We start from the raw sequence: 12,168 nt of genomic DNA, 5'->3' as shown, positions 1-12,168 counted from the left end.
GCTCTGTTGTCAGTTAGTTAGGCTACTATGTGAATCCACATCAAGATCCCCAAAGATTACATAGAAACAGTTGCTGCTATCACTGCTCCCAGCCACTTGTCACCCAACTCCCTCCTTGTTCGACCTTCAGAGACAGCTGGCCTGTACATTGTAGGCTAACGGTTAAGAATTTGTCTCTGATGTCACATTGACCAGGCTTTGAATCTGGCTTCTGCCTTTTCCTAGCTTTGTGATCTGGGAAAAATTTCTTAACGGTCTATGAGCTTCAGTTCTCCTTAACTGAGAAAAGGGAGTAATGACCCCAAGGCCACTGAACATAGCTGCACGATTTGTCTACCACACAACACCGGACTTGCCAGCAACATGGGCAGCATGAACACAGGAGCCATAGATAGTATCTCCTGGAATGCTTTATGCTCAACCTTCAAAACCTTAAGTGGCTATCCTGAAAAAAATGTCACTTGATAGGGTTATTTTAAGATGAAAGGAGGTAATGAATCAAATGATTTAGCCAGCACCTAGCACTGAGGAAGCACCCCTACAAGATCAGTAGCTATTATTTATTAATTCCTATCTCCCCATGCAAAAACACAGACTGCCAGCCTAACACCACATGCTGGTTTGTTTTGTCCACCTGGTTGTCTAATGATTCTTTATTCCTGATGTTCAGTAACTTCAACCAGGATTTTTTGTTTGTCTGTTTTGAGAGAGAGAGAGAGAGAGCACACCCTTGAGCACGAGTGGAGGAAGGGCAGAGAGAGAGGGAGAGAGAATCCCAAGCAAGTTCCACGCTGACAGCACACCAGCTTGATCTCATGAACCGTGAGATCATTACCTGAGCCAAAATCAAGAGTTGGACAGGATGATTAGCCAACTGATCTGCCCAGGGGCCCCTCAACTGGTATATTTTGATTCAGTTGTTCTTATAGCAATTTTTCTTGAATTCTAGTTTTGATTTATGGATTCAAATCTCTGTTTCAAGGAAGTTCTCTTTTCTTATACCCATTCTTTTTTCCTGAAGAATTTGTTCTCTTTCTTCTTCAGGCGGTCCTACAGAGTCTATGTTGAATGAGTTTTACTTGTCTGCTATATACATCATTTTTCTACAACAATTTTTATGTTAAAAAAACATTTTCTTTTCATTTTTTGTGGTTTTCTCATGTTAGCATTTAAAAAATAATTATTTTGGGGGCACCTGGGTGGCTCAGTCGGTTAAGCATCCGACTTCGGCTCAGGTCATGATCTCGCGGTCCGTGAGTTAAAGCCCCGCATCAGGCTCTGTGCTGCCAGCTCGGAGCCTGGAGCCTGTTTCGGATTCTGTGTCTCCCTCTCTCTCTGACCCTCCCCCATTCATGCTCTGTCTCTCCCTGTCTCAAAAATAAATAAATATTTAAAAATAAATAAATAAATAAATAAATAATAATAATTTTTAGTTGTATTTATTCCATTGGGGGGGGGGCGCCTTCCAAAACAGATTTGATCTCTGTGATATTTTAATTTTTTTTTTCCCACCTTATCCCTGAGCAATTCCAGTATATCCATCTCGTTCTGTTAGGTGATGATCTCTGTTTTGGGGAAGGCCTTTTATTTCGTATTTATTCAATATTTTTATTTTATCAAAGTAAACATGCCTATAGTTTAGAAGTCAATAAAAACTAAAAGGCTAATAATAAACTGTGGGAATTAAGCTTAAGAATTCCCTGAGCTTGCGCTGAAGGGTTAACAAGGCATGAAGAAATAGAAAGCCACAGGATGAAAGTATCCAAGATAGAGATTAGGTGTTCAGGGCAGCAGTGCCCCCCAATTTAGTACAATAGCAGAAAACTGCTTTCACGGGAAGGAAGGATCAAAATAGGTAAACAGGTAAAAGGGGCTAGAGACCACCCCGGGCAAAGTTGCCCGGAGTGGAGCTAATTAGCAAAAGAAAGGTGTCTTGTTGACCCTGAGGTAGCATGTTCTGTCTTTCTTGTCCCCCTAGGCAAGTTTAGGTAAACAGACAAGGCGCCTCATGTCTGCTGTAAACAACCATCTGCTCAGCACCTGGATTTTGTTTTGTATTGACCCAAACCCCTAACACCACATATCTTCAAAACCCCCTTTCCATCACGCCTGTGAGTTAATGTTCACAATTTCATTGTCTCTTTGTGCATGTCCATCATGCTGATAAACCTTCTGATCCTAATAAAAACGGAGCAAGGACACTTACTGGGAGCTCTTGTCTCCTCTCAGACTTGGAATATTAATCCTGTGACTTGCATATTAATCCTGTGTCTGCTCTCTTGCTGGACAAGAGAACTCCAGACCCAGAGTCTACGACAACAAACTACAGTGGTTCTTTGCTCTCCCTCTTCCTGCTTTTCCCAGTTCTCCCTAGAGACAAGAGCCTGTCTTTACCTAGTTTCAGAGTTTCCTAGTGCTGCCAACACCTAAGCCTTTTGAGAATTGTGTGGTGTAAAACCAGATCATTCTCAGTTTATCCCACAGGTTTAAAACTGGTTTTATTACATCTGCTTAGTCAGTTTCCACATGTCTGTTTTCTTCGTCCCAAGATTTCTATGCTGATATCCTCTGTTTTGGTGGGTCTGTTTTAAAGAGAAACTTTTTTTTTTTTTCTTTTTTTTTTTGCAGTAGATTTAGTGGGACTTTGGGAAGGAGCAAAATTACAGCTGATTGCTGTTCAATCAGCAATCTGCTTTAATCTTTTTCCTTTGTTCTTAACTTCTTTGAAACCAAGAGAACCTCTGATTTGAACCCCTCGTGTGTGTTTCTGGGTAATTCCTCTCATTGAGGTTTGCACATCAGCCTCATAGTTTTCTCTGTCTGACTATCGATATTGGTGGTGCCGATTTTTATGCACAGGCTAGATTCTACCTATCATGCTTACATCTTTGGCTGATTCTGACTACCTACAGAAGATCACCAAGTGTGTGTGGGGGGAGGAGTAGACCACATCCTCCGCTCAGGCTTGCAGTATCAAATCTATTATTTTCTTAAGCCCTACAGGCTGTAGGAGGGCACATCTCCCCCTTTCCTCCTCAAAAACGGGATTGGTGTATTTTACAGCCAATCACTGAATCCTAGATTTTCTGTAGTGACGCTATAGGCCCGCTCTACTTCCTCTGCCTGTAGCATGTCAGCATTTCTCTCGGGTATGAATTTGCAAGCACAGAGCTTCCAAATGATAAATAACACAAATGCATCCTCAGCTACACTCCTCAACTGCTCTGTGTTACTGACCTGATTCCCTGAAGGGACATTTCCTGTGTGTCCTGTGACCCGCCTGAGTCCCGAGTAATGGAGTAATATTACTCCATTCAAATTATTTAGGATTACGACTCTTGTTTTGGCGCAAGTCATTATATCTAAGATCCGAGGAAGACAGACATGACAGTATTTGTAAGTGTACTCTGTTTGTGGTTGTGGTTAGCAGTTGTGGCAACTTCCAAGTTCTATTAAAGATGGAATTTTTAGGGGCGCCTGGGTGGCTGAGTCAATTGAGCATCCGACTTCCGCTCAGGTCATGATCTCGCAGTCTGAGTTCAGCCCTGCTTGGGACTCTGTGTTGACAGAGCCTGGAGCCTGCTTCGGATTCTGTGTCTCCCTCTCCCTCTGCCCCTCCCCCGCTCATGCTCTATCTCTCTTTGTCAAAAATAAACACTTTTTTAAAAAAGATGGAATTTTTGCTTCCCTTCTATTTTTAACTGGCTTTAAGACGTCGCAAGTGAGAGGAGTGGCGTAAAAATATCTTTATTCAATTATCTTTAGCCAGAAGTTTCTACTCTTAACTTTTCAAAAGTTGACAATATCCGTGACATCATTCTTCCAAAGAATATGATTTTTGCTTTTAATTTCATATCAACACAATTTATAATTTTTTTAATAAGAAAAACCTGCCTTTGGGTCCCAAATAGCCAAATGTAGCTGGAAGTCCTCCGTCCTCTGACTGCTGCTGCAGACTGTAAATCATGGCCATCTCTATGGATGTTCTTTACATACTTGCTTTTCCTCATTTGCACCTGAGATTATCATCTACTGAATAGAGGAGAGGGTATCAAAAGCAGACCAGACACCTTTGAGAACTTTGTCTCATTGGAGTTACTTGCTTTTATACTGCCCCTGTTTGGGAGTAGGAAATACGGTGTAAAATTCAAAGCACGTTGCCATTATTAAATATTGAGTTTGATTTATGCAGCCGTAAAATGTTTCCTAGGAATTATGTTAAAATAATCAACTTAATCTCAGTTATGCCAAAATACTCATTAGAATTAAGGTCAATATGTGGAAAGACAGTAATTAATCTGTCTCAGCTTGTCTATTAGTCCCTTGCCTGGCAAAAATACACAGAACGGGAGAGGAAGGGTGAATTTAAGTCTCATGGCTTTTAGCCAGATTCTGTCTCGGATTAACAAATACAATAAAGAAATTTTCGTAATAAGGAGATATTTCAAGGAAAAATAAGACCTCATCCTAAAATCACTACCTAAGATTCAAGGGGAAGGTAAGCAATTGAAGAATAAAATGGAGGGATAGGAGGCTCTTGGTTTCCCCTTCTCTGGATGTACCAAATAAACAGCTACACACAGATCAGTTTCCTCTGAGAAAAACCCAGAAACTAATTTAAAGACTCTTGCTTATCAGGCATCTAAGAATATACCCACATTGAAATGGGCAGGAAAACTGAGACACATTCATGCTGTAAACCCCATTCTTGGCACAGTGCCTTCCTTACAGTTGGGAGGGGACCCCCAAATCTTAGCTTCTTCCTGAGGAGTGAAAGGTTTGGACCATACATCGAGCACTTCAACTTTTACAGCTGCCACCTGAGAGACTGGCTTCCAAATCCCCTAGCTCTGAGAGCTGATGGGACTCATTTGCAAGTCCCCTAGGACCACAGAAAAAAGTAGCTGTAAATGACCACAGATTAAAAAATGGACAAATGTGGGGGTGCCTGGGTGGCTTAGTCGGTTAAGCAGCCCCTGACTTTGGCTCAGGTGATGATCTCACAGTTCGTGACTTGGAGCTCCACATCGGCTGTCTGCTGTTGGTGCAGAGCCTGCTTCGGATAATCTGTCCCCGTCTCTCTCTGCCCTTCTCCCATCTCAATCTCTCTCTCTTTCTCTTTCTCTCTCTCTCAAAAATAAATAAATATTTTTAAAAAATGGGCAAAGCATCTGAATAGATATTTATCCACAGATGACATACAAGTGACCAGCAAGTACATGAAGAGGTGCTCAGTGTCACTGATCATCAGAAACTGTGAATCAAAAGTACAATGAGATATTACCCTTCACCTGTTAGAGTGGTTATTATCAAAATAATAAAAACATAACAAATGTCGACTAGTAGGTAGAGAAAAGAAAACCCTTGTATATTATTGGTAAGAACGTAAATTGGTGCAGCAATTATAGAAAACAGTATGAAGGTTCTTCAAAAAACTAAAAATAGAACTATTACATCATTCAGCAACCCCTGTTCTGGATGTATATCCAAAGGAAGTGAAATCAGTACTTGGAAGGAATATCTGCACTCCCACACTCCCATGTTCACTGTAGCAATATTCACAATAGCCAAGATATGGAAACAACCTAAGCGGCTGTTGACAGATGAATGGAAAAATAAATTGTGACACACACACACACACACACATTCCGAGTATTATCCAGACTCAAAAAAAGAGATATTGCCATTTGTGAATACACAGATAAAATTGGAGGACATTATGCTAAGTTAATTAAGGTAGACACAGAAAAAAAAAAAACCTGCATGATCTCATATGGAACCTAAAAAAGTCAAATACGCAGAAGCAGAGAGTAGAATGGTGGTTACCCAGGGTGCAGAGGTGGGGAAGATGGGGAAATGTTGGTCAAAGAGTACAAAGTCACAGTTAAATGGGAAGAATATGCCTAGAGACCTAATATACAGTGTGATGACCATAGTTAATAATGTACTGAAGAATGGAAATATGCTAAGAAAGTAGATTTCAGTTGCTCTTATCACACACATAAAATGGTAACCATGTGAGAAGATATGTTAATTAGCTTGACTGTAGTAATCATTTTACTATGCTTGTATACATCAAATCATGTTGTAGACTTTAAACAGAAACAATTTTTATTTTTAAAAAAGGAAACAAAAAAGAAAAAAAGAAATTGAAGCTGATCCATCTTGTTCTAGATATTATTCCTTTCATATCTTGGTTTCATTGAAATCTGTTATTGTGTCTTATATGTAAGGCAGGATTTAGAAAAATAGAATACTGGGTTTGTAATGGTTTGCAGAAAAAATAAATAGTTCATGTGTCATCAGCACACCACCAAGTGGAACCAAATTCCAAGTTTTATTCAAGACAGATGTTTGGTATTTGTCTGAGAAATTATGGCACATCTAAATAGGATGGTGGGTCTGTTCGTGTTTGTTTTATTACCTTGCTTCAAACTTACCCAAATACTATAAACTTTCTTTTGTGTGTATATTATATAAGGAAATATATAATTTTGTATATTTTAGATGAATAAACATGTATTTATACATAGCATAGTTACATATCCATCTCTGTGTGTGTGTGTGTGTGTGTGTGTGTGTGTGTGTGTGTGTACACATAGGTACTATTCCTGAAGATTCTGTTTTCCTAATGTTTGCTACCTGGTCTGGACTTTCATGGCTAGTGTGTTAGTTTAGGCCCTTGACATTTCCCACCTTGACTACTGCAGTAGGTTTCCTTTTATTTTCATTTTTCCTTTCTGTACCCCACCAACTTAGCTAATACTAGAATGTTCCTAAATATGTCATCCCTCTTACTTATAATCAATCTTCCCATGCTTACTTATAACTTTCTATATAAAGTTCAAACTTCTTACCTTGACCCACAAGATCTCTCAGCATCCAGTTTGGACCACTTGTAAGCTTCATCTCCCAATCTCCCATCTCTCCCTAAAAGCAAACCCCCAAATACCAAAACTAAAACACTCTTCTTACAGGTAGCCCTTTGAACATATCTCAGTAATTCATCCCTCAGTTCGTTTGCACTTATTATCCCTCCTATGTAAAGTGCATTTCCTGTTGTCCTTCCTTGTCTAGATATCTGCTATGGATCCTTCAAAACTAATTTCAGTGTCACCTCCTCCAGGAAGACTTCCCTATGCCTCAGTCTGATTTGGATATTCCCATAGCACCTCAAGCTTTCATTACATTGTTTATCTAATCACTTACATTTGGAGCTTGTTTTCCCAGGTAGACCACAAATCTGGGGTCATGAGGAATTGGAAGTGGACCATGTTGCTGAATCCCCAAATCCCAGTACACTGCCTGGCATGTGCTTATATGACATGAAGCTTAATACCTTTTTGTTGTTGTTGAATTGAATGGATAGATGCTCTAAAAGGAGTTCGTCTTAGGTGTTAATCACCTAATTGTTATTTGGTCATTAACATTGCAGAGCAGATTAACAAGATGGAGATTGAGTATTCCAGGAGAGAGTGAAGATGTGCTGGCAGAAGATGCTGAGTTGCAAAGGTGGCTACAGTCAGCCATTCACAGGTGATCTTTGATATGTCTACTAGAGTGGTCCTGCCATTGTCAATACCCACAGGTTTTTGTTAAACTGTATAGCATGAATTCTTTTGATTTAGAAATATCATATGAACCATATTTTTCAAAATTTTATCAATTTGTAAGTAAATTCCTTTTGTTAGACTTTTATATGTAATTCTTATATATTTTAAATATTTTAATTAATTATTAAATTAAATTATTAAATTAAATTAAAGTATTTTAAATATTTGTAGGTGTTCTTGAGGGTGTGTCTTTGTATAGATATTGGCATTTAGACAGTTGAGAGCTGCAAATATAATATGATTCTCATCACTAGCAGACGGAACCAAACTGGACATTCTGTAAAAGGGGCTTTTAGAGAACCCTTGATTCTCAAGGTAGCATGAAGCTTTCAAGGTGTATCATAGACTTTCTCAACCTCCACCTCATCAGTTTAGCGTAAAGACAATATCTACTTTTTTACTATATGGAACTTAGTTGGGAATGAGAATTCAATGGGCAAGAACTGACTGCCATTCATTGATATGCTTCTTCTCACCTGGCTACTCTTCCTCGAAGATCTCCAACTCCTTGAAGGTGTCTGGTGTTTAGCTCCTGTACTGCAAAATTAGTTCCTGTGGCCGCCTGGTCTCGCGCTCTTATTTGGTGTTCTAAAATCTGTAATTTTAAGTGAAAATTCCCATTAATTTCCTACCCCACATGATAAGAAAGTATAATTTAAAGCAGAGGTTGCAAAATCAAAAGCCTTTCCTAATTAGGCTGACAGTGTAAATGAGTGAGAGAGTCCTATGTCAGAGAGAGGCAGTCCCTACTTTATCTGAGGAAGGTAGTGATGGCCTGATTCCAACTGATTATTGCCAGGTAGGAATGATGGCTCAACAGTGTTTCAACACAAGCCAGAAATTTAGATTTTATGTTAAATCTTTCAATTTTTAAATATTGACATCTTAGTCAAAATCTTACATAAACACACTACGGGCCAAGTAAAATATACTTATTGCGCTGCTATGGCACGAGTTGCCATTTGGCCATCATTGATACAAAAGCTTTTCACGAAAACCTATTTCAGAATTGGTGGCAGAGTTTAGAAAGGGATCTTTACTATGGCATCAGGCAAGGCCCTTTGCAGATTGAATCAGAACCACAGTGAAGCTAATACAACTAACATGAGTAAATGTGAATCAAACTGTTCCACCCGAAAGGAGTGAAGGTTTATTCTAGATTTTTAGAGAACATGAGAGATTTATGGCTTGAAGTATATTCAGATTTTGTCCTTGGGTATTCTTAGTCATGTCTTAGGTAGGTCTTGGTATTCTGAAATAGAGCTGACTATCTTATACTACCAGGTCGGTGGTCTCAAGAACAGTGGCTTAAAATTTTTTCACACTTAACATGTAAGCATTAATTTAAAACTAAAAAAAAAAAAAATCTGCTTGTCCATAGCAAAAATTTCTATCTTAGTTGACACTCAAGCAAAATCCAAAGTAAAGTAAAGACATATATTTAAAAAAAAAACATATTTATTTGCAAAATAAGTGAGAGTATATGACAAGTTCAGGATTTGGGGAAGCATTAAAGTTTAGTTACTATATTTGATCAAGGCCTGAACTATGTCTAAATTTATGTTTATCAATTTTTTGAGGAAAGAAGGATTTTTGTAGCAAATGAATTGTAGAAATTTTAAATACCATATACAGGATCTTTCTCATTTGTAAACTGGCAGATTGAAACAACCCAAGAGCAAAAACAAACAAAAAAACCTTTAATTGAAAACTTAGAAGTGTCAAGAATGCTAGCTGGAGTTTTTTTGTTTTCATTTGTTTTTGCCTGACTCTAAGTGTCTCAGTCCATTCATGTTGCTCTAACAAAATACCACAGACTGGGTAGCTAATAAACAACAGACATATGTTTCTCACAGTTCTGGAGGCTCGAAGTCCAAGGTCAGGGTGCCCGCTTGGTCCAGTTCTGGTGACAGCCCTCTGCTGGGCTGCAGACTGTCTACTTCCTACTGCGTCCTCAGGTGGTGGTAGGAGTCAGGGGTATCTTGTGGGAGGACACTGGTCCTAATCACGAGACCCCACCTCCTAACACCATCACATGGGACATTAGATTTCAACATATGAATTTTGGAGGAGCGGGGAGAGACCCAATATTCAGACCATAGAAAAAGATGTTACTTCGCTTTGTTTTGGTAAAGTATAGTGATGAAAAGGAATTTGCCCTACTAAACACTAAAACATATGAGATGATAATAAATAAATAAGTGTAGCAAAATAGATATGCATATGTAAATAAATCAATGTAATGTAATGAAGACCTCGGTAAACATAAGAAAGAAATGTGCTGGGGCACCTGTGTGGCTCAGTTGGTTGAGTGTCCGACTTTGGCTCACATCATGATCTCGCTGTTTATGAGTTTGAGCCCTGCATAGGTCTTTGCGCTGACAGCTCATAGCCTGGAGCCTACTTTGGATTCTGCGTCTCCCTCTCTCTCTGCCCCTCCCTCACTCACATTCTGTCTTTCTCTTTCAAAAATAAATAAACATTAAAATATTTTTTAAAAAAGGAATGTACTATACTTGAGGCTCACAAATTAGTGGGGGAGGAATTTAACGAATGGTGTTGGGATCTCTGGTTGTTTATTCAGAAAACAATCAGTTTAGATCCTTACCTCATGACACACATCAGTATAGATTTTAGAAAAGTAGTTTAAAAATATAAACAGTTAAGCCATAAAAATAACAGATAATAAAGGTGATTATTTCAATTCTAAATGAAGACATTTCTTTTCTTAAAAATGAGAGGAATCACAGAGCAAAATATTGGAATGCTTAACGAGAGCAAAATAATGGAAAGTTTAACAACCTTATATAAAACTTGACAGAAACCTTGTAAATATAACTGAGATATAAACAAAGAACTGAAAAACATTTATAACAAATGTTACTGCCACAGACTTCAGCCTAGTGCTGCAATCAGCATGCATTTGTTGGTGAAAGCCAGTTGTGCGTATCTTTTCCTATCTTTGTGTTTGGTGTTTTGATGTTTGAAATCAATCACAGTGAGACTATTAACACCATGGAAATAGGCAAACACTCCAACCAAGTTTTTATTCTCCAGAAAATATTTGCTTGCTGGTTGCTAACCATTTGCCAAGCTACCAGCAGCTATTATCCTCAATTAATAAAAAAGCTCATCAAATCAATAAGAATTAAAAAGCACTAAAACTCCAAAAGATAAATTGGCAAACGACATTAATAGATGATGGACAGAGAAAATGAAAAGCGTTATAGTCACTTTTAAAAAGTGAAAACGAGGAGCGCCTGGGTGGCTCAGTCTGTTAAGCGGCCGACTTCGGCTCAGGTCATGATCTCACGGTCCGTGAGTTTGAGCCCCGCGTCGGGCTCTGTGCTGACAGCTCAGAGCCTGGAGCCTGTTTCAGATTGTGTCTCCCTCTCTCTGACCCTCCCCCATTCATGCTCTGTCTCTCTCTGTCTCAAAAATAAATAAACGTTAAAAAAAAAAATTAAAAAGTGAAAACGAGAGAAAGATCTCATCTCTATCCCATTAAATTAGTGCAGTTAAAACAATACATCTCAATGCTGGTGTAGGCCCATGAAAAAGCACTCTTGTGTAATGCTAATGGAAGTGTAAGTATAAACTTTCTGGAAACCAATTTGGCAACATGTATCAAGAGCCTTTACAGTGTCCACACCCTGGAGTTCTACTTCTAAGAATTTCTACTATGGAAATAATCCAAATACAGACCTATACTTATGAGCAAGGGTATTTTAATATTAACAGAATGACTTAGCAAATCATGGTGTGTGCACTGTACAAAGAACCTTTAATGACGTGAGTGTATGATATAATTTTATATTAAAGATTATGCTTACAAATGTAGTCCCAGCCTCCTAATGGAATATGTGGAAGGACTTGAAGGTAATGAATCTGGGTGTTTGTAGAAATTGCCATTTGGTAGTGGAATTGAGAATTTTTTCCCCCAGGTTTAAACATTTTTTTCTTAAGCTTTCAAAATAGTTACAATGAACAAGTATTGCTCTTACAAGTTGGTGGGAAAAAGAAACAAAATAAATGTGATACATAAAATTCTCTTTCCTTGAGTTTAAAATAAATTAATTTTAAAATTTGTAATTAGCTGCCAGCTTGAAAAACAAATAGTTTGAATATAAAAAGGAACAAGCAACTGCTGCAATTATGGTTGATTAAAAACATTTTTTTTTTTTAATTCCTTTCATAGGTCCAAGTCAAGCTTCAGCCCACACTTGAACCTGTCTTGCTGGTCAGTTTGCAATGGACTGACCTCGTTAATGAGTTTAGGCTTTTAAAAAATACTTGAATAGCACCTATTTCACTATAAAGAACACGTTATAGTATTAGTTATTTACTAAAGGTAGCCTAATAGTTTCTTCTTTATGATGTTTAACTATGTTGTCTACAGACTTTAAAATATTTTCTAATTCATTTTCCTCATAGACCAGTCCTCCTCATCCCCTTAACAGGATGGCATATATTTTGAGATTTTAGAGTTTTGGGAAAATATTTTGTCTTTTTTTCAGAGCTAATCTAAGACAACCAATTATTATAGGAAAAGAAG

At 38.2% G+C, this 12,168-nt stretch overlaps 1 protein-coding gene across 2 annotated transcripts in view; it reads right to left on the bottom strand.

The window, feature by feature from the left end:
• Positions 1-12,168, bottom strand: part of FAM81B (family with sequence similarity 81 member B) — a 58,473-nt gene that overhangs the window by 27,000 nt on the left and 19,305 nt on the right. For both annotated transcript variants that reach the window (XM_015065774.3, XM_027037794.2), the window contains one exon: positions 8,090-8,208. In XM_015065774.3, coding sequence (XP_014921260.3) covers positions 8,090-8,208 — 119 coding nt within the window. The remainder of the gene's footprint in view (positions 1-8,089; positions 8,209-12,168) is intronic.

This window comes from Acinonyx jubatus, chromosome A1 (genome assembly GCF_027475565.1).
Source record: "Acinonyx jubatus isolate Ajub_Pintada_27869175 chromosome A1, VMU_Ajub_asm_v1.0, whole genome shotgun sequence".
Lineage (NCBI taxonomy): Eukaryota > Metazoa > Chordata > Mammalia > Carnivora > Felidae > Acinonyx > Acinonyx jubatus.
Note: the sequence above shows the minus strand (reverse complement) of the source record. Positions and strands in the feature narration are given on the sequence as shown.